General features: G+C 45.9%; 2 protein-coding genes across 7 annotated transcripts in view; one reads left to right on the plus strand and one right to left on the minus strand.

Moving 5' to 3' along the window:
- The window catches only part of SLC25A26 (solute carrier family 25 member 26), a 176,091-nt gene extending 160,785 nt beyond the window's left edge, over positions 1–15,306 (plus strand). For 2 of the 5 annotated variants that reach the window (XM_003940207.3, XM_010350908.3), the window contains 2 exons: positions 3,977–4,744; positions 5,818–15,306. In XM_003940207.3, coding sequence (XP_003940256.1) covers positions 3,977–4,094 — 118 coding nt within the window. In that variant the 3' untranslated portion in view covers positions 4,095–4,744; positions 5,818–15,306. The remainder of the gene's footprint in view (positions 1–3,976; positions 4,745–5,817) is intronic. The other 3 variants (XM_074404521.1, XM_074404523.1, XM_074404522.1) reach the window with 3 other exon arrangements.
- The window catches only part of LRIG1 (leucine rich repeats and immunoglobulin like domains 1), a 123,401-nt gene continuing 101,621 nt past the window's right edge, over positions 5,021–26,800 (minus strand). For both annotated transcript variants that reach the window (XM_003940204.4, XM_074404520.1), the window contains 10 exons: positions 25,666–25,737; positions 24,801–24,872; positions 20,726–20,889; positions 12,369–12,689; positions 10,464–10,745; positions 9,613–10,032; positions 8,935–9,060; positions 7,676–7,822; positions 6,800–7,084; positions 5,021–6,697 (listed from right to left, as the gene is read on the minus strand). In XM_003940204.4, coding sequence (XP_003940253.3) covers positions 6,474–6,697; positions 6,800–7,084; positions 7,676–7,822; positions 8,935–9,060; positions 9,613–10,032; positions 10,464–10,745; positions 12,369–12,689; positions 20,726–20,889; positions 24,801–24,872; positions 25,666–25,737 — 2,113 coding nt within the window. In that variant the 3' untranslated portion in view covers positions 5,021–6,473. The remainder of the gene's footprint in view (positions 6,698–6,799; positions 7,085–7,675; positions 7,823–8,934; positions 9,061–9,612; positions 10,033–10,463; positions 10,746–12,368; positions 12,690–20,725; positions 20,890–24,800; positions 24,873–25,665; positions 25,738–26,800) is intronic.

Genomic DNA, 26,800 nt, shown 5'->3' on the forward strand with positions numbered 1-26,800 from the left:
AGAAGGCCCCACAGAACTCTTCTTAACCTCCCATTTTCCTTACAAGTGCTGAGTGCTGCAGAGCGAGGCTGCTCCGCCTCCCCCAACAACGCAAAGGTCTTGGGAGAAAGGACTCAGTCAGGTGCTGGGAGCAGCCCGCAGGGACCGTCTTCCTGCCACATTTCCCTTCCAGGCCACCAGCTGCTTGTCACGGGGGCTTTTCCCATATCTTAAAGGATGCACAGCTACTGCAGGCATAACTTGACCATTTGCAGTTTTCTTCCATAGACCTGCCCAGAAACCTTTTCACTAGCATATACACTGATTTGGCCTTTATAACTCCTGCTGCTCACAAAAGTATTAGAGGCATCCCTTGCTTAATTGCACTTCTGATAGTGCATTATTTCCAAATTGAAGGTTTGTGGCAACCCTGGTTGAGTGAGTCTTTCAGAGCCCTTTTCCAGCAGCATGTGATCACTTTCTGTCTGTGTCACATTTTGGTAATTCTCACCTTTCAAATATTTTCATTCTATCTGCTGTGGTGCTCTGTGATCAGCCATCTTTAATGCTACTACAATTGTTTTGGGGCATCACACACTGCGGCCATCAAAGAGGGCAACCCTAATTGACAAGTGTGGTAGGTTCAGGCTGTGCCTCCAACCGGCCATTCTTTGTCTCTTTCCCTTTCCTCAGGCCCCTCTTCTGTGAGACACAGTATTGCAGTTAGGCCAGTTAATAATCCTCCAGTGGCCTCTAAATGTTCGAGTGAAAGAAAGAATCACCCCTTTCTCATTTTAAATAAAAAGTGAGGGCCGGGCATGGTGGCCTAGACCTGTAATCCCAGCATTTTGGGAGGCCAAGGCAACAGATGGCCTGAGCCCAAGAGTTCGAGACCAGCCTAAGTCACAGGGCAAACCCTGTCTCTACAAAAAATACAAAAATTAGTAGGGCTAATTTTTAGCCCTGGTGGTATGTGCCTTTAGTCTCAGCGACTTGGGAAGTTGATTGAGGTGGGAGGATCACCTGAGCTCAGCAGGCAGAGGTTGCTGTGGGTCACGATCGTGCCACTGTACACCAGCCTGGGTAACAGAGCAAGAGCCTGTCTCAAAAAAAAAAAAAAAAAAAAAAAAAAAAATTAACAAATGAAAATCTGGAAATGATTAAATTTAGTGAGGAAGGCATGTGGAAAGCTGAGATCAGCCAGAATCTAGGCCTCTTCTGACAGCCAAGTTGTAAATGCAAAGGAAAGGTTCTTGAAGGAAATGAAAAGTGCTATCCAGCGAGTACACAAATGATAAGAAAGTATAACAGCCTCATTGCAAATATGAGGAAAGTTCGAGTGTTCAGGATAGAAGATCAGACCAGCCACAACATCCCTTTAGGCCAAAGTCTAATCCAGAGCAAGGCCCTACCACCTCTCTTTCATGAAGGCTGAAGAGAGGTGAGGAAGCCGCACAAGTCTGAAGCTAGCAGAGGTTGATTCATGAAGTTTAAGGAAAGAAGTCATCTCTGTAACACAGAAATGCAAGGTGAAGTGGCAAGGGCTGATGGAGAGGCTGCAGCAAGTTATCCAGGAGATCTAGCTAAGATCACCAACGAAGGCGGTAACACTAAAAGCAGATTTTCAATGCAGACGAAATAGCCTTCCATTAGAAGAAAATGCCATCTAGGACTTTATTAGCTAGAGAGGAGATACCAAGGCCTGGCCTCAAAGCTTCAAAGGACTGGCCGACTCTTGTTTAGAGGATAATGCAGCTGGTATGTTTAAGTTGAAGCCAATGTTCATTGACTATTGGAAAATCCTAGAGCCTTTAACAGTACTGGTGAATCTACTCTGCCTCTGCTCTACAAATGGAACAAAGCTTGGATGATAGCACATCTGTTTTCAGCATGGTTTCCTGAACATTTAAGCCCATTGCTGGGACCTAGTGCTCAGAGGAAAAGATTCCTTTTAAAATGACTGCTCATTGACAATGTACCTGGCCACCCAGGAGGTCTGATGGAGATGAATGTTGTCTTCATGCCTGCTAACACAACATCCATTCCTTAGCTTATGGATCAAGGAGTAGTTTTAACTTTCAGGTTTTATTATTTAAGAAATAGATTTAATAAGGCTTCGGCTGCACCAATAGTGATTCTTTTGCTGGATGTGGGCAAAGTAAACTGGAAGCCTTCTAGAAAGGCTTCACCATTCTAGATACCAGTAAGAACATTAGTGGCTTCATAGGAGGAGGTCAAAATATTGACAGTGCTAGGACGTTGGAAGAAATTGATTTCAATCCTCATGGCTGACTTCAAGGGGTTCAAGACTTCAGTGGAGGGAAGTACATAACTGTAGGTGTAGTGGAAATAGCAAGACACTCTAGTTAGAAGTGAAGCCTGAAGATGTGACTGAATCGCTACAGTCTCATGATGAAACTTGAATGGATGAGCAAAGAAAGCGATCTGTTGAGATGAATCGACTCCTGGTAAAGACATGGTAAACACTGTTGTAAATGACAAAGGATTTAAAATATTTCATCAATTTAGTTGAGAAAACAGTGGCAGAGTTTGAGACAACTGACTTCAATTTTGAAAGAGGTTCTACTGTAGGCAAAATATATTGTGTGCTACAGAGAAATCTTTGATGGAAAGAAGAGTCCATCAATGCAACAATTATTATTTTTAGATATTGTCACAGTCACTCCAACCTTCAGCAGCCACCACCCTGGTCAGTCATCAGCCATCATTCAAAGCAAGACCGTCTACCCGTAAAGATTACAATTGACTGCAGGTTCATGCTCATTAGTTTTTTTTTTTTTTTTTTTTTTTTGCAACAAAGCATTTTAAAAGTAAAGTATGTACAGATTTTAGACATAATGCTATTGCATACTTAACAGACCCACAGTATAGTATAAACATAACTTCTGTGGCCTGGGAAACAAAAAAAATAGTATGGCTTGCTTTATTGCAATATTCAATTTATTATGGTGGCCTGGGACCAAACTTGAAATATCTGTGAGGTATTATGCCTTTACTCTTGGTAAAAAGGTCCAAAGGTTATGGAAACATGGGCCAGGAATGTGTCCCATAATCCCTAGACAACAGTCATTCAGTTTAGGACACATCCCTCGCATGCCTTTTAGACATGGAATCATACATATAGTCCTTGGACTTGGTTTTTTAAGCCCAATTTGTTTTGTAATTTTTTAATGTTGGCATCTGTGGGTTTCCTCATCTTTATCAGCTACATAATCATCCACTGCGTTTATACTGTGCCATAACTTACGTATACATCAGCAGTGCCACAGTGTAGGTCTTTGAACAAATATCTATGAGTAGGTATGGGGGGGCAGTTTTAACGAATGAACCCCCACTTTATATTCTTGTGCCATTGTAGTTTTACTTTGTGTTTCTGATTATTCTACACTGCACCTTGGCTGGTGAGTGGTCTTAGACTGTGCAGGTGCAGGCAGTCACAGCCACAGCGACAGCCCATTTGCCTTTAAACAGAAAAGGAACACAGGGGATCCATGAAGGTGTGACTCGTTGTGACATCATGTTTTGGGGTCTCAAAGGACAAAATGCAACTGAGTTGGTGGAGCGGCTGCATTGCCCAAAAAGCTCTTCAGTGAGCGATCCCTTGGAGACCACTTTGGAGATCTGGGCTGGGAAGTGCCTTCCAGGCCTTACCTAGGTTTCAGCTCTTTGATGCCTTTTTAAAAAAAGTTAATTTCATCATCTCTCAAAGGGAGAAATGGCATGAAAGTTTTAGAACTTTCTAAATAAGTTGCCTTATTTGGGAGTGCTCACAAGTCCGCTGTTGGGTAGTTAGCCACCTTGGCCAACAAACAGCTGGGCTCACACTTCAAGCCTAATTGGGGATGTAATTTAGTGCCACTCTGAAAGGAAAAAAAATGTACGTTAAGTACCATGTGTGGTTTAATGAGCAAGCTGTGGGTATAGGAATTTAACCTTTTTAAAATACAACATTAATAATCCTGTTTTTTTCCCCTAGATTATTTGCAGGTGTCTTCCCTCGAATGGCAGCCATCAGTCTGGGAGGTTTCATCTTTCTGGGGGCTTATGACCAGACGCACAGCTTGCTGTCGGAAGTTGGCAGGAAGAGTCCTTGAAGCAGAGACAGCCTCACGTCCTCTTCTGTCAAGAGAGGGGCCTGCAGTGTAAACCCTCCTTCCGCTGAGCAGCTGTCTGAGCTACAGGCCCCACTGCCAACGAACAGTTCTGTCAAGATGCTGGCATCGAGATTGTGCCATCCGTGGTATAGTCTGGCTAGTATAAAGTCAGCGGCCTCTGTGCCAGAAGGAGAAGAAAATGTGGTCCCTGGCGGTACTGTGAACAGTTTCCTCAGAACCTCTTAATAAATAAGTTTGGTAATGCTAAGGCCAGGCCTTTCAGAGCTTTCATTTGATTTCTATCCGATCTTTCATTTCCTGCCACCTGATGGTGGATTCAGCAGAAGGCAAGACGGTTACAATTTTCAAAGGACACTTGGGGAAGAAGTTGTGTATGTGGGTGTTTCTCCCCCTAGGTAATTCCTGGTGTGGAAGCTTTGTTGAACAAGAATGAACTACAGGTGCATAGCAAGCATTCTTTCTGGGTAATGAGGCTGCTGGTTTTAATTACCCTCAGATTTCACCTATAAAAACACAATTGTATTGTTTTACAGAGACGTGTCCAGCGCCCCTGTGATGTGTGAGAGAAAGCAGTTTCAGCTCAAGTGACTAGGTGCGCCCAGCTGGCTTCACGCAGGAGGGCACGGCCGGTAAGCCATTCCCGGTATTCTCCATGTCAGGCTGAAAGGAGGGCCTGGGCCGCTTTGAAAACAGCGTTGCTAGAAATAGGCAGGATGAAATAGGAAGGTCACCACACTTTGGGATTTTATAGCTTGACTAACAAGCTCCAGGTGTAGAAGAATTCAGACCAGGATCTCAGGAATCTAGCAGTGTTGTCTGCCCTGGAGCCAATATTCTTTCTTTCTTTGGGAAAGATAATTAAAGGCAGAGTGGCTGTGTTTGTAAAAGAAGGACCACCAACTATATTGACATTTATAAATGAACCTTTATTAAAGACACTTCAATGCCATTTGTTAGACACTTCAATATTTTACATGGTTTTCAATGTACACTGTACCAAAATTTCTATAAATAAATAACTTTGTACATAAAAGTAATACTTCCTCTTTCACATTGCCTCTCAGAAGCAGCAAATTCACATATTTTGTGGAAGTAAGATTAGTCAGTTAACTGTCCAGAACAAAATTCTAAATGTGCTTACCTTTTGAACAGTGATGACACCTGACAGTAAAATTGACACTTAACTATTTTCTCAGTAACTCCCTTCAGCTTTTGGCCAAAGGCACATTTTAAGGACCTTGTTTGTTTCTATGTAATTTTTACTAAATTACACATTGGCACTCACAAGATGGTTAGCTACAGGTCTCAAAAGTGCAAATACACCCAGAACCCAGGTCAAGGGTGAAGTCTTTTCCAGTCCCAGCTCAGTTTCATCTGTGCGAGGGAAAGGCACACGGACAGCCCTGTTCTGGAGCCTCAGTAGAAATAAGGTAGCCCTGAAAAGTAAGAACTTCCTCCTTTTCATCCCCCAAGGCCAATGTAATACTAATTATATTGGCAGAACGAAAACATCACTACAGAAAAATCCACAGGTACCAACACCAGCAGCCTTTACCTTAACTAAAAGTCTCAAATAGCAATCGAATGATACTGAGAAGGCCACATTTGCTTTTATCATAAAATAAGCTTCAGAGGAGGAGGAAGGGCAGTATGTAACTGTTCTGACCACGTGGATTAACAGCCCTCATTCTACTCCTGACAGACGGACAGCACTGAAAAGGAAAAGCCAGGCACTGCAGTGTGGACGGCACCTGCTCCCGTGGCTCTCCAGGGAGGCCCGTGACAGAGGCACCTACATACAAGCAGTGCTCACCTGAAGCTCCTTCCAGCGCACGTGGAGTGTGGAAGCCAACCGAGCAGCAGCCTAGGGGTCTGTATATGAAGTGCAATACAAATCCAAGCCCTTCCATCCTTCCCCACCCCACCCCAAAAACTCCTGGGAACAAATGTGGTTGTAGCCTTTATAAATTCCAGCCATGCGTTAAGGCACCAGAACTATTTCCCCTCCCCCCTCCAAAATTAAACAGCAACCTGATATGAAAAATAATATTGTCAAAATTGTATAATTTTTTTTCCTGTTAACCATGCACTAAAGATTAAAATAGCCTCTGTAAAAGATATATATGAAATCTCTGAAAACTCTTATGTACAATGGTATCAAATACTTTTTCTGCCTTTTGTACACAAATACCCTCTTGCATTTCTGTGCTTCAGATGCAAGTCCTGTGACTGACGGATACTCCACATGGCAGTTACAACTATATCCACGTCAGTGATGCCTGAACCCAGGCTTCCTCACCGCCTCTCCTACCTCTGTCCTGTAGAGATTGGCGTGACAAGAGCTGAGGTAGACAAAACCTAGCTTTTTGGTGCCAACAGCAGGGGCACCCTCTGTTTGCCAGGGAGCTGTCCTGTCAGTGGTGTGGACTCGGGACTGGAGTCACATGCTTTGGGGAGGTGGCCATTGGAAACAAGCAAGTGCTGGGCTTCCGTGTGCTCTGGATTGCTTGAAGATAACGAAGATGCAGGCTGTAGCTCTGAGTCCGGGTCATACAACCTTGCTAAAGTCCAGGAAGAATCCCCTACAAGGAAAGAAAGGACCCGTCAGACCCCCACCTGACTGGTGCAGCAGCTCCCCACCCACCGGTTAGTGGCTCCTCAGAAGACAGACAGTAAAAAGTTACCTTTCCCATCTAGAGATGCCACTGGCTTTTTCTTCACAGCCGTCAGCATTCTATCGTGGTTACTGGGGTAGAGCGACCCCTGGCACTCAGGGCAGGACCCAGCAGCAGTCCCGCTGCACTGGTGGTGTGGAGAATGCTCTCGGTCACTCCCACCTGCCTCCGAGCCATGCGGCGCACCTGGCTGCACGCTGTCTCTGGACACAGGCTGGGGGTGGAAGGCTTGTTCCCTGGAGTGACAGTCCACCTCAGTGTTGCAGTCACTGCATACAACCCAGCCACCATGTTCTGAAGGACAGCACCAAAGAAGGGTTAGAGCCACTCTTCATCCGGCACAGAGAACAGGCTGCTCAGCTCCACCGTGCAAGGTAAGAACCCTGACTGCAAACACCATTCATGCTTCTTCCCTCTCCCAACTATGTCCTCAGAAAAGGACTGGGCAAACACCGAGCTGCTCACGAACAGGGGTTTTTTATACTCCGACAATGTAGTCTTACTACTTGGGGGAAAAAAGCCATTTGCCTTAGGTAGTACCATGCAGTGTTGGGTCTATTCAGCAATTAGAAATTACAGGCCTGGTGCAAAGGTGCTTTGCCCCTTATTTGGTTTGTGCTTTGCCCCTTATTTAGGTTGCTCATTAAATAAGTTGCTCATGGATCTAGAAAATCCATGTTCAGGCTTAGCATGCCACAGATTGATGTAGGAGAAACTATTCTGGAATTAAAAGAGAACCAGGCCCAAGCTTTGCATTTATACACTGAATACCAGATTTGGAGACAGCTGTAGACTAATAATTTGTCTCCCCCTTTCATGTAGTGACTAGGTCAGTCCAAATTTCCATTTCAGAAAGGAAGACTGCACATGGGAAGCATCTCATACCCATCTGATGTGGCCCAGGTGTTCCGTCGGCTTTCTCTGTCGCTTTCCACGGCTCTTTGTGATAACCAACACAGAGCTTTGGCTGCCTGCAGGCAACACTGTGAGCATCGGCTTCTGCAAAGTGGCTTGGATCTCTTGGACAGACACCTGTGATGGATTCCAACACAATCAGTCTTTCACAGGAAGTCTTATGAAAGGAATGGCCAAGGCCGCTAGAACAGACATTTTTTAAAACGTTCTCTAAAGTGGTGGGCTATTGGTCTAGCAAGCAGCATCTTTTTTTTTTTTTTTTTGAGACGGAGTTTCACTCTTGTTACCCAGGCTGGAGTGCAATGGCGTGATCTCGGCTCACCGCAACCTCCGCCTCCTGGGTTCAAGCAATTCTCCTGCCTCAGCCTCCTGAGTAGCTGGGATTACAGGCACGCGCCACCACGCCCAGCTAATTTTTTTGTATTTTTAGTAGAGACGGGGTTTCACCATGTTGACCAGGATGGTCTCGATCTCTCGACCTCGTGATCCACCTGCCTCGGCCTCCCAAAGTGCTGGGATTACAGGCTTGAGCCACCGCGCCCGGCCAGCACGTTTTCTAATATGGCTTCCCAGCAGGGCGGCCGGCCTGTGAAGTGGACAGCTCTCTACAGGGTGAGCCTCTACAGCAGGCGTCCCCAAACTTTTTACACAGGGGGCCAGTTCACTGTCCCTCAGACCGCTGGAGGGCCGCCACATACTGTGCTCCTCTCACTGACCACCAATGAAAGAGGTGCCCCTTCCTGAAGTGCGGTGGGGGGCTGGATAAATGGCCTCAGAGGGCCGCATGCGGCCCGCGGGCTTGTAGTTTAGGGATGCCTGCTCTGTGTCTCAGGTGAGTGCTCAGAAGCCCTCCACCATTGGAAATATCTCATCCTGGTGACAGCTTTCTAGTATGAGACTGGAACACAGAGCAGATCTGGGCACATTCTCCATGTAAGGAATGGGTTGGGTGGGAGCCCTGTAGTGCCCTTTGTAGCTGCTACTCCAGGCAATCCTACCTTACCCTGCCGGGGAGATGCTCAGCTCAATACAGTGACTGCCTGGAGGGCTTTAAAACCTTGCAGAACTCATGAAGGCTGGGTCCAAAATAGCAGACATTAGTCACACAGCTTTCCAGTGCAAGTGTGCCCCATCTAATGCCAGGTACATGCCCTGCAAAGAGCTGGAGGCCACCTTTGGCACCCAGAGACATAGTCACAGCAGAACTCTGCTTCACACTGAGGCCTTACCATTGCTCTCAATGTGCCCATTGGCCTGATGGCCACCCTCAGTCCTGACCACGGTTTCTTGTCGGTCAGAAAGGGTCCCCTGAGAAGAGAGGTAGCTTGGAACATCTGGTGGCACGATGGTTTCATCTGCAAGGAGACAGAACAAATGAAACACCAGGGTCACAGTGACAAGAAATGCAGACACATGTTCATTGTCAGGCTCAGAAGCGGGATCCTCCCAGTGATGACCGTCAGGGCTGGGCAAGAGAGAGAGTGTGGAGTTCATGTATGCAGCAGGCCCTCCCAGCGCCTGCCCAGCTTTACTGTACACCCAGTGTGAGGAGCGCAGCAGGCAGATGCCACAGGAGGTGGAGATGAGTGATGGGAAGGGAGCCCGGGCGCACAGAAGCACCACGCTGGGAGTTACAACCTACGATGTGGCACCGGGACCTGTGCACAGGCGGCCTCTCAGTTACCAAGGAGAGGGAAAACTGCAGGGTGTGGCAGTTACTTCTATTTGGGAGCATTCCTGTTAAAGATGAAGTTCCTCAAAGTCAAAATGGAAATCGGTGGGACTAAAGCTTCAGGAGTTCTGAACACACTGTGCTTCTTTCAGAAGCCACTGGACCCCCAGCCAGTTCCCCAGCATCACTGCCGTTCCCCCCTCCCTGGAAGTCAGCTCCGCCAGCAGGGCCTGACCTGTGTTGGTGACACTGTACTCCTCACTCTTCTTCCTCGTCTGGTAGATGATGCACACCCAAACCAGCGACGTTAGAACGATGCTGCTTACCACGGCGATGGTGAAGATGCCCACCGTGGTCCCATCCTTCCTGCAGCCAGCCGCAGGCAGGATGCTCAGCTGGCTGTGAGCTCGCTCTGTGCCCAGGGTGTTAGACATCTCACAGGTATACTGGCCCGCATCCTCTGCCACCACGTTCTGAACCACAAGCAGCTGGTTGTCAGGGGTCAAGTGGTGCCGCTCAGTGAGGCTCAAGGGGTGGTCCCCCTTGAACCAGGTGATGCGGGGTGGAGGGTTCCCGGTCGCTTTGCATTGGAGGGCTACCGTTTCTCCCACAGATACTACACGGTCTTCCAAGGGCACTGCCAAGGATGGGGTTTCTGCAAGAGGGCAGCAGAGAACTTTTAGTCATGCTTAGGGCCTCGGGTGCTCTGGCTCTGCCCTGTCTTTGGGACAACAGACAATCCAACATATCCATGAGATGCATCTGAGATCTTACAGTGCCAGGCTTTTTAACACATCAACTAAGTCATCTCCACTTTGGGGGTGGTTTCCACAGGGGCAGTAAACTAATCTCTGCCCACAAAAGCCCCTGCTATTCCCTAACCATCCTTCTGACCAATCCACATCCAACTAGTCAAATTCTTCTAAACCCAGTGAAGAGATGACAGAACCACCAAGAAAAATGTTAAAAAGCAGCCCCGAAAGGCCCACCACACGTATCACCCCTGGCCACACAAAGCAGTTTGAGGACCTTGGCTCTAGGTGCCCATGACACACACACACACACACACACGAGCAGTGGCCGAACCTAAGACAGTCAGGGTGGCATTAGCTGAAATGGAGCCGGCTGAGTTCTGGGCAGTACAGCTGTAAACCCCTGCGTCATCGATTTTCACATCAGTGATAAAAAACACGTCGTCATCTGGCATGACATGCATGCGTCGCTCACGGGCAGCAGGGAAATCCGTGCCTCCATCCTTCTGCCAGGCAATCTGGGGGTTCGGGTGACCTGTGGCAGCACATTCGAGGCGGGCCATGGTGGTGGTCCGGATGGTTATGTCATGAGGCGTTTTGGTGAATGACGGCAACACTGGAAAATATACGCATACAGGCTCGGGTTATGGGACAGCTAGATGCAAAGCCAGGAAGTCTTCTGGCAAACACCTCCCCATCACTGTGCCCCATGCCAGTTCACTTCCTCACCACCCTTTCTCCTAGGGTCTGCCCAGGACCACTCCTGCCACCTGGGAATTGGGAACCCCCAGCCTCTCCCACCACAGCTGGAGCACTTCCATCAACCTTGCCTTGTATACCTGAGGCTGGCTACAGTCCCTTCAAAGTGAAGGCTTATACCTTACATGGCAACGTCTAGATGGGGGTTGCAGGGGGAACCCCTCCACACTATAGGGCCTGATGCTTGCCTGCCTTAATTACCCACCAGGAGAGAGGCTAGGAGGTGGAATTACAGAGGGAAGGCAGACATGCCTACACCCTAGGAGAGCAATGGGATGGCTCATCCATTTGGATGGGTGTTCCCGCCCACTGCTGTACACCCAGGCAGGAAGCATTCAGCTTTCTCAGCCTGAACATTGATGTCCCGACACGAGTAGAAGGCATCCAGCCACGTCACGCACCACCACAGCTCATGTCATGTCAACGTCAATTTGGGGGAGAGTCTAACAGTTACCTGAGTCTTCCAGAATCAGTAAGGACTTGGAATAAGCCAAGACAGCCTGACCACAGTGTGGTAAAGGTGTTTCCCTGTGGTCTGTGGGGGCTTAAAGAACCCGGCAGATCTAGCATTCTGATGATTGTCAAGCCAATTCTTTTTAACTAGAGGGTTAGTAATCAGGAAAACCCCACGAGGTTACTGGGGTGGAGTAGTAAACTACTCGTTATCTATTCCCCACCCCTCAGCTCCAAGGCTGTTTCGTAAGTAAAAACCTGTCAACTGCCAGAACACTATGTCTGTCAGGCCAGGGCTCATACCAGCCTTGCACTCCACAGCCTCTGTCTGGACAAGCAGCTAGGCTCTGACTCCAAGGCTGTGCTATCTACTCAAAGAACAGCAGCTTTCCCAGGATAAGGGGATGTTTGGAATTTCGAAACCAGATATGCTGGACTATAGAGGATAAGAAATGGACAAAAACACAAGACTTAGCGCTCTGCAATTTGACTGAACATCATAGCTAGTTACTGGAGTTTTTTTTTGAGACAGTCTCACTCTGACACCCAGGCTGGAGTGCAATGCTGCAATCTTGGCTCACTGCAACCTCCGCCTTCTGGGTTCAAGCGATTCTCCTGCCTCAGCCTCCCAAATAGCTGGGACTAAAGGTGCATGCCACAACACCCAGCTAATTTTTATTACAGACCAGCTATTTTTAATAGAGATGGGGTTTTATCATGTTGGCCAGGATGGTCTCAATCTCCTGACCTCATAATTTGCCCACCGTAGCCTCCCAAAGTGCTGGGATTACAGGTGTGAGCTACTGTGCCTGGCCGGTAACTAGATTTTTAAAAGTCATCAAAAACAAACAACTCATTGAGAATAACCCTTGAAATCTGCAAACTTTGCTCTGGGGCAGTATGATTTAATACTGCCCCAGAGAAGTTATGTGTGTCCTGTCTCAGTCATCTCTACATGGAAAGGACAATCAGGAGTGTGAACTATAAGATTCTGGTACTACAACAAAGAAAGATGGTGTTTCCATACCATTCACGGTGAGCCTGGCCTTGTGTGAATAGGTGGAGCCGAAGTGGTTGGTGATGACACATTGGTAGCGGCCCTCATGCCCAAAAGTGACCTGGCGGAGATGCAGGATGGTTGTGTACTCCATCACTTCCCCATCCTGTGCGTGGACGTGGACAAAGTTCTCCATGTCTGCATTGGTCAGGACTTCATTGTCCTTTTTCCAGGCAAAGGTCATGGGGGAGCTGCTGCTGCTGGCTGCTGAGCACGTGAACCGTATGTCCTTACCCACCATAGCCATGGTTGTTTCTGGCTGGGTGATGATCTGTGGCTTCAGGAAGTCATCTGGGAATAGAAGGAGCAACTGTAAGACACCAGGTTCTGGGTATACACAGGAACCAGGTGCTGTTCATGCTAACACTGGCTCAGATACCAGGCAGGAACCAGAGCTTGAGGTCCTTATGCATCCTCAGCCCCACCACACATGCTGTAAGAGTTGCACCATGGACATCTGAGCCTCATCTAATTTTAAGTCTATGAGTACTGATCACCTTGATGATCAAACTCCTTGATTAGAAACTAACCCACCAGTTCTCAACTCTCAAACCAGCCAGCTGGCAGTTTCCTTCAGACAACTGGATCTGCCTGCTGACTTTCACACAAAACAGAGTCAGGTATGACTAGTCATGAGTGCAGAGACCTTGTGCACACACCTTAATCCAAAAGGAGGGGGTGTGAAACACTTCCAAAATGTCAGAATAAGGACCTCCAAAACCCTGCACCTCCATTAACACAATGAAAACACCTGCAAAAATGGTCAAAACCAACTTTCTCAGAATTACGGAAAACCAGAGGCTTACAACAATCCATAGAATGTTGACTCAAGAAAATATCTCAGTAAGAAATGTGAGCTTAGTTGTGTTTTAACTAATCCTAAGCCTCATTCCTCTCTCCCAGCTCCATGGTAGCCTTGAAACCCCACAGCCTAGCAACCACTGAAGGGTCAGAATGGGTTCCCCAAAAGCCCTGTCCTCAGAACTGACACTATGCAGCCTATCTGGCAGCAACCTGCAGAGCCCCATTCACAGGATTTGCAATGATCTGCCCTGATCCAGTTTGCCCAGCGGGAGAAGCTCTAGTTAGCCCCAGGGGACATGACAACAATCAGCAGCCACTGTTCAACAGCACAGCTGTCTGAGGGGACAATACTCACGGAGCAAACAAGCAGCTGGCCAAAAAACTATAAAGGAAAATGGGGAGAAGTCGATAGTGGGCTTTGAAAAGGTCCAATACATTCCTGGAGATCTAGAAAGCCATGTGCACAGGCAGAGCCCTGTGCACACCCAGGAAAGACCTGAGGGGGTGTCCTCATTTCTCACCTGTGGCTGAGCATGACTGTCTGCACAAACAAGAAGTGATGGCACACCCCAACAGAAACACACAGGCCCTGCGTAAAGGATGGGAGACAGTGGTTGTGGGGACAAGGACTTGGTCCAACCATTAGCTGACCACTATGTTAAACAAGCAGGAACTTAAGGGGACAGACTTTCCAACCTTTGTCCAGGAAAAGTCACTAGGCAAGCTGTAACAATAAATGGCAATAGAAGCAAACCCTGGGGGAGGAGAAGGGAAATATCCAATTTCCAGAGTTGCCACATTATTTTCTTTTAAATGCCCCATTTTCAACAAAATATGATGAAACAAACAGGAAAACAGGTCAATAGAAACTGTCTCTGAGGGAGCCAGACTTAGACTCACTAAATAAACTTTTTAAACTGGTGATTATAGGTATGTTCAAACACCTAAAGGAAACCATGTTTTAAAAAATGCAAAGTGTGAGAACATTTTATATCAATAAAGAGAAAAGTTTTACACAGGAAGCAAGTAGAGATTTTGAAACTTGTATAATAACTGAAATGAAAAATTCACTAGAGGGGCTTGACAGGAGAACTGAATGAGCTGGCAGAAGGAAGGGGCAGGGAACTTGAGACAGTCAACTGAGATTATCCAGTTTGAGAAACAAAGAATAAGGAAAAATGAACGGAACCACAGAGACTTGTGGGACAGCATCAAGCACAACGACATACAAATCATGGGAATCCAAGGAGGAGAAGAAAGAAAAACAGAAAAAACTATTTGCAAAACAATGGCCCCAAATTTGATGAAAAATGTGCACCCACATACCAAGAATCTCAGTGAACTCCAAGTAGAGTAAATTCAAAGATCCACACCCAGATGCATCACAGTCAAGCTGTCAAGTGCCAAAGACAAAGCATCTTGAAAACACCAAAGCAGAGCAACTCATCATATTCAAGGGATCTTCACTAATATTAACAGCTGATTTTTCCCCAGAAACCACAGAGAACAGAAGGCAGAAGACATTTAAATTACTGAAAAGAGAGATGAGCAACTATGAAGTCTATATATTTTTAAAAAATCTATCCTTCAAAAATGAAGGGGAAGTTAAAACATTCCCATGTTTTTATTTTAAACACACACTAAGCAAGTTCACTGTTACCAGACATGCCCTTACAAGAAAGAAGATTATTTAGTATGGCTGAAATCAAACAACGTCTGATAGCAATTCCAATCCACACCAAGAAATAAAAAATTCCATTAAAGGTAACTATACAGGTAAGTACAAAACACAGGATATGTGTATTTTTGTAACTCTCTTCTCCTGATTTAAAAAATAACTACATAAAGCAGTAATTATAATGCTGTGTTGATGGGCTTAATGAAAAATATAATGCATATGACAGTAATAAAACAGGAAAACTGGATCTTAATAGGAACATAATTTTTGCATACTGTTGAAGTTAATTTCATTATTTGAACTACATTGTTGTAAGATGTTAATTTCTATGGACAAAACTAAGAAAATAACTAAAAAATACATGAGAGAGAGAGAGAGAGAGAGAGTGTGTGTGTGTGTGTGTGTGTGTGTGTGTGTGTGTGTGTATTTTAAAAACAGAATTAAAATAGTACACCAGAAAATATCTGTTCAAAAACAAAAAAAAAAACAACTAGTCAGTCATGGAAAATAATGAAACCAAAAGACAGGATACATAGAGTAATTAAGGGGCAAACACTACCTTATCAGTAATTGCATTAAAAGAAAATGAATTAAACATTGTAATCAAAAGGCAAAGATTACCATAATAGATTAAAAAACCATGATCCAGCTATATGCTGCCTATAAGAGACACAGTTTGGCAGTCACCAAAAGAGAACTAAAATGCTCGTACTACTAACAGACAAAATAGGCTTTAAGATAGGAGTTTTTACTAGAGAGACAATATTTTATAATGTAAAAAAGTCAATGCATCAGAAACACATAAAAATTATAAATATATATCTAACAGATGGCCACAAAACACAAAATCCGACAGGATTAAAGGAAGAAATAGTGCAACTGTAATAGTTTGTACACTTCAATACGCCACTTTCAACAATGGACAAAACTTCAAAAAGTTCATGGAATAGACTTTTAAAAGTTCATGGAAAATGGAATTATAAACTTTCTCTCTCAACATAATCTCCGTCAAGTTCAAGACTCTATTGAGTGATAATACCAGCCATTTAGTACAACCCTAAAGAACTGAAGGTCCTGGGGATTTAAACATATTAATGCAGTCTTTTTTACATTATTAATGGAAGAAAAATGGGTGCCCTCTGAAGGTTTTTATAGATTGTAACTAAAAAGACGTTAGATGGAGCCGAATCAGGACTTTAAGGACTTTTCACATCACCGTACTCCAGCCTGGGTGATGGAGGGAGACTCCATCTCAAAACCCAAGCAAACCAACAAAAAAACCCAAATAGACCTAATACATATCAATGGAACACTCCACTTAACACCAGCATGAACACTCTTTTGAAGTACACATGGAATATTATCCAGGATAGACCACAATTTTTAAGGTCACAAACCAAGTCTCAAATTTAAAATGATGAAAATCATACAAAGTATCTTCTCTGATGGCAATGGAATAAAACTCAAAATTAACTGGGTAGAAAGATGGGAAACTAATCTGTGGAAGTTAAAAAGTGCACTCCTAAAAGGCAAAGAAGAAATCACAGGAGAAATAAGAAAATACTTTGAGATGAATAAAATAAAAAATATACAAAAACTAGGAAGTGGCAGCTGAAACAGTGTTTATACATTTACAACTGTAGATACCTGTATTAAAGATCTCAAATTAATAATCTAACCTTTTAAAAATTTAAAAAAGGATAAGCAAGCTGTACCCAATGCAAGCAGAAAGAAGGAAATAATAAAGATCAGAACAGAAATAAATGAAAATAAATAGAAAAATACAGACAAGCACTGAAAACAAAAGTAGGTTCATTGAAAATATCAAAAAAACTGAAAAACCTTTAGATAGACTCGTGGGTGGGAGAAGCAGGCTCAAATCTCTAAACTCAGAAATGAAAGTTGAAGACACACTATTACCAACCTTACAGTATAAAACAGGGTATACTATAAACAACTCTATTTACCAGTAAGATAACCTGGTAAAAATTCCTAGACAGACACAAACTACCAAAACTGGCTCAAGAGGAAATAGACATTGTGAATAGACATTAACAAGTAACAAGACTGAATTAAGTTAAAAACTTCCCATAAAGAAAAGCCCATGCCAGGCATGGTGGCTCACACCTGTAATCCCAGCACTTTGGGAGGCTGAGGCAGGCAGATCACTTGAGGTCAGGAGTTCAAGACCAGCCAGACCAACATGGTGAAGTCCTATCTCTACTAAAAATACAAAAATTAGCCAGATGTGGTGGTGCACCCCTGTAATCCCAGCTACTCGGGAGGCTAAAGCAGGAGAATTGCTTGAACTCAGGAAGTGGAGGTTGCAGTGAGCCAAGATCACGCCACTGCACTCCAGCCTGAGTGACAGAGCGAGACTCAGTCTCAAAAATCAATAATCAAAACTTCTGCATTTCAACGATCAAGAAAATAAAAGCCCTCAGACTGGGAGAAAATGTTGGCACAACATGTATCTTATGAAGGTCCGGTATCGACAATACATAAAGAACTCTTACAACTAAACAATGAAAAGACAAGTGAACACTGGCAGATCATTTAAATAGCTGTTTTTCCAAAGAAAAAAATATATGTACATCCAATAAGCATGTGAAAACATGCCTTAGGGAAATGCAAATCAAAACCACCATGAGACTCCACATTCACTAGTATAGCCAAAATAAAAAAAAGACCATTAATAACACATCCTGGCAGCCAGGTACAGTGGCTCACGCCTATAATCCCAGCACTCTGGGAGGCCAAGGTGCGTGGATCACCTGAGAGTGGGAGGAGTTTGAGACCAGTGTGACCAACATGGAGAAACCCCATCTCTACTAAAAATACAAAATTAGCTGGGCATGGTGGCACATGCCTGTAATCCCAGCTACTTGGGAGGCTGAGGCCAGAGAATCGCTTGAACCGGGGAGGTGGAGGTTCTGGTGAGCTGAGATTGTGCCATTGCACTCCGGCCTGGGCAACAAGAGCAAAACTCTGTCTCAAAAACCAACCAAACAAACCAAAAACACGTGCTGGCAAAAATGGGGAGAAACTGTAAGTCTCTGCATTGTTAATGGACATGTAAAATCATGAAGCCACTTTGGAAAACAGTTTGGCAGCCCCTCAAAAAAGTTACACATAGAGTTAGCATATTACTCACCAATTCCATTCCTAGGTCTGTACCCAAGAGAATCACACAAAACCTTTTGAATCACACAAAATTCAAAACCTATGAATTTTCATAGCAGCATTATTCATAATAGCCAAAAGGTAGGCACAATCTAATGTCCATCATCTGAGAAATGGATAAAATGTAAACCCATATAATGAGATATTATTCGGCCCTTAAAAACATGAATGCAGTACTGATGCATGCTTACAAATTATGCTAAGAAAAGCCAGTTACAAGAGACCATATATTATATGGTTCTGTCTATGTTAAGTGCCCAGAATAGGCAAACGATAGAGACACAATGAGATTAGTGCCATCAAGGGCCTGGGGGCAGAGAATAATAGGGAGTGATTGCTAATGGTATGGGGATCCTTTCAGGGGTGATGAAAATGCTCTAAAATTAGATAATAGTGATGGTTACAGAAGTTGTGACTATTAGAAAAACCATCAATTTATACATTTTAAAGGGGTAAATTTTTATGATATATAAATTATATTTCTTTGTAAAACCAGCTTAATTGAGAATAGTTCATCTACACTGGGCAACCATCAATCACTACAGTCAATTTTAAAACATTTTCATCACCTCAAAAAGAAATGCTGTACGTTTTAGCTACTACCCCTCTCTTTCCACCCCTCCCCATCCTTAAACTACTATTAACCTAATCTCTACCTCCAGAGATTTCCGCATTCTGGACATTTCTATTAATGGGATCATATAATCTAATAGTATTTTGTGGCTGACTTCTTCCACTTAGCATGACATTGTTAAAGTTCATCCACATTGTAGGACTACCTACCACTTTTATAGCCTAATGAATATTCCATTGTATGGTTATACCACCTTCTGTTTATCCAGTCATCAACTGATACCTGGGTTGTCCCCATATTTTGGATATTATGAATAATGCTGCTATGAACATTCAAATAGAGGTTTCTGTGTGAACATATACATTCATTTCTCTTGGGTATACACCCAAGAGTGGAACTGCCAGGTCACATCATAACTGTATGTTGAACTGAGGAACTACCGAGACTGTCTTCCAAAGTGGCAGTTTACACTCCCACCAGCAATGTAGGAGGGATCAGATTTCTCCATATCCTCACCAACACTTGTTATCATCTGAGTTTTTTATTCTAGCTGTCCTAGTAGATGTGAAGTGATTATGTTTCAGTTTTTTAAAAAGGAGTGGGAGACGCCCACAGAGCTTGAAACCTTATCTTCTGCCAAGTGTTTTCATGATTCCCATTAACACCTAATGTTTGTTGGAGGGGAAAAGGTTGAGCTAAAATGTGGAGGTTGGGAGAGATGTCAAATAAACAACTCCTGGAATCTAGAATATGCCAGGGCCACAGGCTGGGGGCTAGGTGAGTGTACCAGAAGTCCTGCCTGGCTGACCCAAAGGGAAAGCCTGCCCTATGGCAAGAAAGGGGAGGGAGCAGCAGAAAGCTTCATTTGAGGGAGAACTACAAAAATGTAATGGTCAAGGACTTGATGACAATGGACGATGAACAATAAATTATACAGCCATCTGTGCCTGGTGAATGCAGCTGTGCATACATTAGATTCCACACAGAAGGCTCCATAAGACAGAGAGTATGAAAAGCTCAGGATGGAGAGCTGCTGCCGTGTTGCTCACAGTATGTTTAAGACATCCCCTTGGTCTGCATCCAGAGGAAGTTCAGCAGGCCTGTTCTCAGAAGCGGCCACGGTGGAGGTAGGGGTGGATGCGTGGAAGGAGGACGCACACATCTTGCCTCCAGCAGGCACACTGGCTATTGCTGTGGCCGGAAAGCAGGACAGAGAAGTGGCCCACAGGGGTCCCCACATGGATGGGTAAACTCCTGGTTAGGATCCTCACAGCAGGGATCTCAAGGCTCAAGGGAGACCAGTGAGTGCAAAAGGCAAGGGAGACTCAAACCTGCCCAGCAGTTCCAGTCACGCCTGGGAGTCCCACTCTTGCTCCTGCTTAAAGCAAAAATCCAGGAAAACTCAGAATTCATCTCATTCTTTGACCATGTCTTCCTGACTATGAGGCTGTCATTCCTGTCTGAGCTAGCCTGCGTGTGTGTTTTCAGCTGTTCAGCATTTTCCGTGTTCTCTGCAACCAAACTTGGATCCTGACCCCGAATCAAAAAGATGCCAAGAGCTACGTTCCGGCAATCAGAAGGCAAAAAGAATGTAAAGCTGCAAGTGCAGATTTCAGTGGTTTGGAGAAACAGCAAGGGTACAAGTCAACATCAAGGACTTATTTTTACTACAGCAACTGTTCTCCTGAGACTTATTCTTCCTGTATTTAACCTTTCATTCTTGGGGTTGGAAAGAACACACATTAAAACCCCAGCCCTGTACACTGAGTAAATTCACAGCTAAACCTGGGCACCAGAGCCCTTCTGAATAACAGAACTATCTTCCCGTAACTGATTATTCTGATTTGTAACTGAACCAACTTATATTCCCTTCTGATTAAATGCATGTCCTCCAAGAACCACATAATGAGGCAACTCTACTGTAAATACTGTGTGTGGTTTCAGCGAGAAATAAATTGCATCCAGCAGCTGATCTGTAACCACAGCCTGGGGTTTACTCTGATCACAGGAATTACCCCCATAATGAGGAGTACCTCCTGGCTTCTTTGCTCTTCATGAAGGAGAAAAAAAAGTTACAAAGAGTCTTACCACACACGAAACTCTCTGGTGGCACAGAGAAAATGCTCTGACCCTTCAGTGATTCTGGATGGGCACAGGTGGCTGTCACAAAGGCCTGAAGCATCCTGCCTATTAGCCACGGGGGCAGCCACTTCAGCTGGCAGTCACACAGGAAGCTGTCGCTGCTCATATGGCTGAAAGAAACACAACAGTGGATGTTTCAGGTGCAGCCGCAAAGGAGGGATATTCCCTTCACAGACAGAATGATCCGTCGACTCCAATCAGCTTCTCAAGTGAACACCAGCAAGCTGGAAGAGGGAAATGGTTTTTCTCACAGTTCTGCTCCAATTTCCCAGGGTAATTCATATAACTCACCTGAAGATTTTTTGAAAATGCAGTTGCTGACTGACTGGGTTGGTCTAGAGTGGCACCCACGATTCTGCATGTCTAACAGGCTCACACCTGATGCTGGGCTGCTGGCCCAAGGACCACAACTGGAGTAGCAGCAACCTGGAGCTTACCCGTGTTCTGGGACACACCCTGTTCCCGTGTGACCCTAGGCCGCCTTCTTACCTCTCCTGACCTCTGATACATCCAACAGTGCTGTGCTGCCACTGTCCCCACTCTGGTTTCCACTTTCCTGATACACTATTTAGGCTTCCAAACTCAACCTAAGACTTTGATCCAAATTCTGCAACAAGTTCTGAGGAGGGTTCTTTTGCCTCATGACTGTTCCTTTTTCATCTGGCAGAGCTGCATGTTTTCTTACTTCCAATGTAATAAGCCTCGCCACCATGCCACACTTTTGTTTGTGCCTTGATCCCTACACCAGTATTCTTCAGGGGACTGGCAGAATTCTGCTCTGCTCCCTAAATAGTGCTTGTTAGTTAATTGCCACTGCCCAGGGAGCATGAGAATGCACAATTTTAGTTTTGTGAGGCTCCAACCAAAACAGAGATTATTTTCTTTTTCATTTCTCAGCAACTAAGGATAAGCTTTTTAAACAGAAATCGGAATCGCCATCTCAGCGGACATTCCTTCCTGAGGAGTCACTTGAAGATAAGTCAACCAAGAGTCTAGCTGCCCGTTCCTGGAAGACCTCAGAGCTGTGAGCTAAAGCATTATGGCTGGCCCATGATAAGGGAAAAGACTGGGAGAGAGAACACACAGGCTTCCCTGCAATAAAGTGTCTCTAGGACACGATGACAAGCAGGGGGCACAGGTATTCTCAGAAATTCCAAAAACACCATGCAGGCCAAGAGCACGGCCTCAGCTGCCTTCTCCACCCACCACGGTCATCAGACATCAACAAAGCAACCAGATGGACTGGCCTTCCATTTTCTTCTTTTTCTCTCCAGATTTCTAATGAGTGGAGAAACTGTCACAGCAAGAAAGAATGAAAGTAAAATCCACTCTTCCTCATACTCCCCATCAACCCTAGATGAGTTGAGCGTCTTATTAAAATAACTATAAAATAATTTTGGAAAGTGCTTTTCCAAAAACTGAAATAACTTGTCTCAAAGCCATTATAACTGGAATGCTGGCCCATATGAGATCTTAAAATCAGAATGAGATTTTGCATTTTGATTTGATGGGCAAGTAGCATTCTGCTGAGAGCTATCTGGAGGGGCTGACCTACCGCCCCTATTGGAGTCACTGCAGGTGGCGGAAGGGCCTTCACGGCCATCCCTGAGGAACCAGCCAATTCCTGCGCAGCGTGTGGGGAGGGCAGCTCCCAGGAGTGCACCCTGCATGGGGGTCAGGCTGGCTGTGCTCAGCATGGGGGAATTCAGTCTGGATGGAGAACTCTCTGCTGTCAGAAGCACCTGCGGCTGGCACCCCAGCAAGAGGGCATTTCGATGCGGTCAGGCAGAATGGCGCAGGCACTGTTCACAAAAGCCTAGGAGGAGATGCTGCGCCATCCTTGCACAATGTTAGACCTTTGTGCAGGACACAAGGATATATTCCATTGGAATGACAGGAACAAACTACGGAAAACAAATTCGACATTTATCCTTGATCAGACACGTGGAAAGAGCGAAGCCTCGTCTACTATGTCCTGGACTCATGGGGCTAATGCCTTTGAGGATTTCCTACTTCTTCCACCACGAAACCTACCCCAGAGAGGAGGCCAGACCCCAGGAAAACAGTGGGTAACCAGGGTGGAAACAGTGTGTTGCTTAACAGCAAGTTAGGACCAAGAGGACACATGGGGAAGGCCTGGGGCCAGGCAGGATCAAGGACTCTGACCCCCAGGCTTTGCGGAGTCCTGCGCCCTTCCTCTACCCATGAACAGCACAGCTATCGCTCTACCAGCTCTGCCTTCTGGGGCTCCGCCTGCGGCCATCCCATGGCTTTGCTGGCTCACATGGTGCATTTCATGATTCCAACTCAAAGTGTGTTTCTAATCATCACTTGTGGAAATTTACCCAGAGGATGACTAAGTGCACAGTATAACCTGACTTGATCTGGTGGGGAAGAAAACGACCAAGTGGAATTAACCGTTTATCCCATTTGAGGACTGGGCCCAGGGCCAACCCCAGCGAGGTACACGCAGCAACGATGGGAAACCCAGGCAGGAGACCGAGGCTGAGCCTCCAGAACTATGCAGAAGCATGCTGGGGGGGGGGGGGGCAAGCTTCTAGAAGGGTCCAGTTCCTCCCAACTTCCCAGGGAAAGATAATCTTATCTCCCTCCTCCCTCCTTCTCTCAAAATACCCTCTTCCCATTTCATCAGATCTTTTTCACTCCTGACATGGTATCTGACAGTTTCAAAGACAGAAAAGGTGAAAGAATTCCACAGCGAACACTCCTGTGCCCCACTGCTTATCTTCTCCAGCTAACGTTTCATTGGACTTGCTTTACTGCGAGTCCACCTCTGAATCAGCCTTCCACGGTGGTCTAGAATCATCTCCTCCCCTACACTGGAAGGAAAGCGATGGAATCCTTTCTGCATTTTCTGTCTTACCCAGACAGACGGAGGCAGAGCTGAGGCTGGAAGAGGAAAGGCACTGGGCACGGAGCAGCCGTCTGCAGAGCCCTGAGCTCCATGAACCCTCCACGGACGCCCACTTTGAGATCCAACCGTTGCAAGGACAGCATCTACTCAGCAGGCCTGAGGCTCACAGCACGCTCAACGCCACCTCCTTTCCTCACTCTAAGCAGTGTCACCCAGCCCACTTCAGTTCTCAGTTTCAGGGAATGCACCTAGTTCCCCCACTCCCAGCCTCCCTGCCCCAACTGAGTGTCCATCAGGAGTGGCCTCAGGGAATGGGGATGAGGTCAGGGAACAAAAATGACTGTCCTGTGGCATCTGCCATTCTCTCAGCACTTCTAGGAACCAAAAGTTACCCCTTGAGGGAAGTGGTATCATGGCTAGAACTTACTGGCTGCAGAATCAGATTCATGTTTAGCAAAAAAAAAAAAAAAAAAGAAAAAAGAAAGGAAACTTGGGTGTTACTACCTGAGGACCTAGACTAGCTCCCCTGCCAGAGAGTAGGATACAGGCAAGAATTTCTAACCTTCTCACCCCAGAGCCCATGATCAAAGTCCACAGTGGCAGCACCAGCACCTGTGAACCGTGCCCAGGAACCTTGGAAATGGTATGGGCAGCCACTGCTGCGCCCCTGAGTACCGCATCCCCTCGAGAGCTCTGCCTTGCTCTTAGCCCACCAGGCTCTGAAGTAGCTCCTCTCAACAGGCCTTCACTGTAAGCAAACCCAAAAGATGAATAAACTTCCCTGACATAATTAAAGGGGTGATTATCCACTTTACAGAAGAGAGTATATTTCACATTGTCTAGAATAGTGGTTAGCGAACTTCAGCCTGCAGCCCCACTGCCTGCTTCTGTCACTGTGACTTTATGGGCACACAGCCACACACCCCCCCCCCCCCCCCCGCTTATCTATTGTTTACAGCTGCTTTCTGCTGCAGTGACACAATCAAGTAGTCATGACAGAGACCCTGTGGCCCACAAAATCCAAAATATGTACCATTTGGCCTTTTAAGAAGTGAGTATGCAACTGTAAAAAATGCAACTGGAGAAGTTTCTTGCTCTCAAAGTCTCCGCTCACATTAATCAGACCCAGGGAATCCAGATACTTACAGCTCTTTAAGATTCTTCATCTTCACAAAGGCATCAAACTGGACAGATCTGATCGCATTCCCTCCAAGGTTCCTGAAACAGAACGCAAATACTTGTGCAAAGAAACCCTAGGTACACCTGAGGGGTTTTCAGGACAGTCCTGGTTCCACAGATGACCCACAGGGACTAGCCAGACCTGTAATCCTAACTACTACAGGTGGCTGCTGTTTCCCAAACAGTGACGCCAGCCCACGAAACCACTCGGGAGCCAAGCCGGCCGTAGGGCACCATCAAAGCTGGGCTGAGGCCTGCTCAGCAAGGCCAAACCTTTTCCAACAGAGTTAGACTCAAACTTGATTCAAAGAAGAAATAAACTAAGAATCATATACAGGAGGCATCCGCCCCAGAGGGCAACAGCATGAACGTCTCAGGGGTGACTCTGTCCCCTTCCTCCCAGGGTCTCAGAAGCAATCATCACACCAAAATGGTTCAGCCCAGCATCCACTCTGCATTGTTAAGCTGCTTTAATGGAGGCAACAGTCTTGGCCAGGAGGAAGCGCCCTGGTGAAAGACGCAATGAGGCCAGGGGCCCATGAAGGATCCGGTGCAGGGGTGAGGCAGCGCAGCAGGACAGGGAAGGGTATTTATCCGAATACCAACTAAATTAACTGGGAGCACACCAACTGGCCATATGTTCTGTAACTGTTTCTGGCATAGGCAACATAAAGGCCAAAGTTGAAGCTAACTTATAATGAGAAGGAAGCAGCTGGTGTTTCCAAATAGCCTGTTTCTCGGTTTACAAAGATGCGATTAAATTGCTAGCAGACGTCCAGGCAGCCGCATTTGGCAGGCCTGTGCCTCAGGGCAGAGCTGGTGAGATACTCACAGGTGCTCCAGGCCTTCCAGCCCCGAGAATGCTCTCTTAGCCACAGACTTGATCTTGTTTCCAAACAGACTCCTGCAGTTTCCAAACATCCAGAAATTGAGGCCAGGGAAGAAGAGAGAAAACAAGGAAGGGTTGAGAGAAAGAGAAGAAAACACACAATTACGGTAGTGCTACTTGATAAGTCTGTCCAGTGAGGGGCAGGTGGAAAGCTGACCTGTTCTGATTACAGGTTTGAGGCACGCAGGACTTCCCCTTTCTGAAATGAAATACTTATATCTTTATTAGAATTTAATAGTGATGACAGGCTAGAATTGCACGCGCCGTCTAGCCTAAAAAGGCCGCTTGCAGTGTCAGATGGAAATCACCTTGTCCAGCCCGGGCTGTCTCTCTCCAAGGACCACCCAAGTTTAGTGATGGCCTTGCAGGAGAGGTGAGACAGGTTATGGTTTCAGTGAGAGGAAGCAGAGTCCAAAAAGGAAAGACAAATCTTTGGAATCAAAACTGCTTCCCATGACTGGACATGATGGCTCATGCCTATAATCTCAGCACTTTGGGAGGCCGAGGCAGGAGGATCACCTGAGCCCAGCAGTTTGAGAACTGGACAACGTAAGTTGACACTTTTTCTACAAAACAGTAAAAATCATCTGGATGTGGAGCTGTGTACTGGTAGTCTCAGCTACTTAAAAGGTTAAGGTGGGAGGACTGCTTGAGCGTGGGAAGTCAAGGGTGCAGTGAGCCATGACTGTGCCACTGCACTCTGGCCCAGGGAACATAGAGGGCTGTTGTCTCAAACAAAAACCCCCAAACTGCCACCCAGTTGTGAAAAGTGAATTCTGGGGCTAAACTTTCCCCAAAGAGGCAAGAAGAGGACAGGAAAACAGGGATCCATCAAGCTGACTCCACAGCTCTCTCTGCGCACAGCCACCATGAGCTGTGTACTTGCCTATGAGATGGACTCCTCAGGCTCTGCAGGAGATGCCCCAGCACTTTGGCTCTTAAGCCAGACCCCTGACTATATGTGACATCAGTGGGCCAACTTCCAAGGTTATCGCTAGTGCCTGTCCCCTTCCTGGACTGCCTGCCCATGACAAGGGGTTCCTGCCTCCAGGCAACTCTGATCCCAGCCTTAGCATCA

This window comes from Saimiri boliviensis, chromosome 8 (genome assembly GCF_048565385.1).
Source record: "Saimiri boliviensis isolate mSaiBol1 chromosome 8, mSaiBol1.pri, whole genome shotgun sequence".
In the NCBI taxonomy this organism is placed as follows: Eukaryota; Metazoa; Chordata; class Mammalia; order Primates; family Cebidae; genus Saimiri; species Saimiri boliviensis.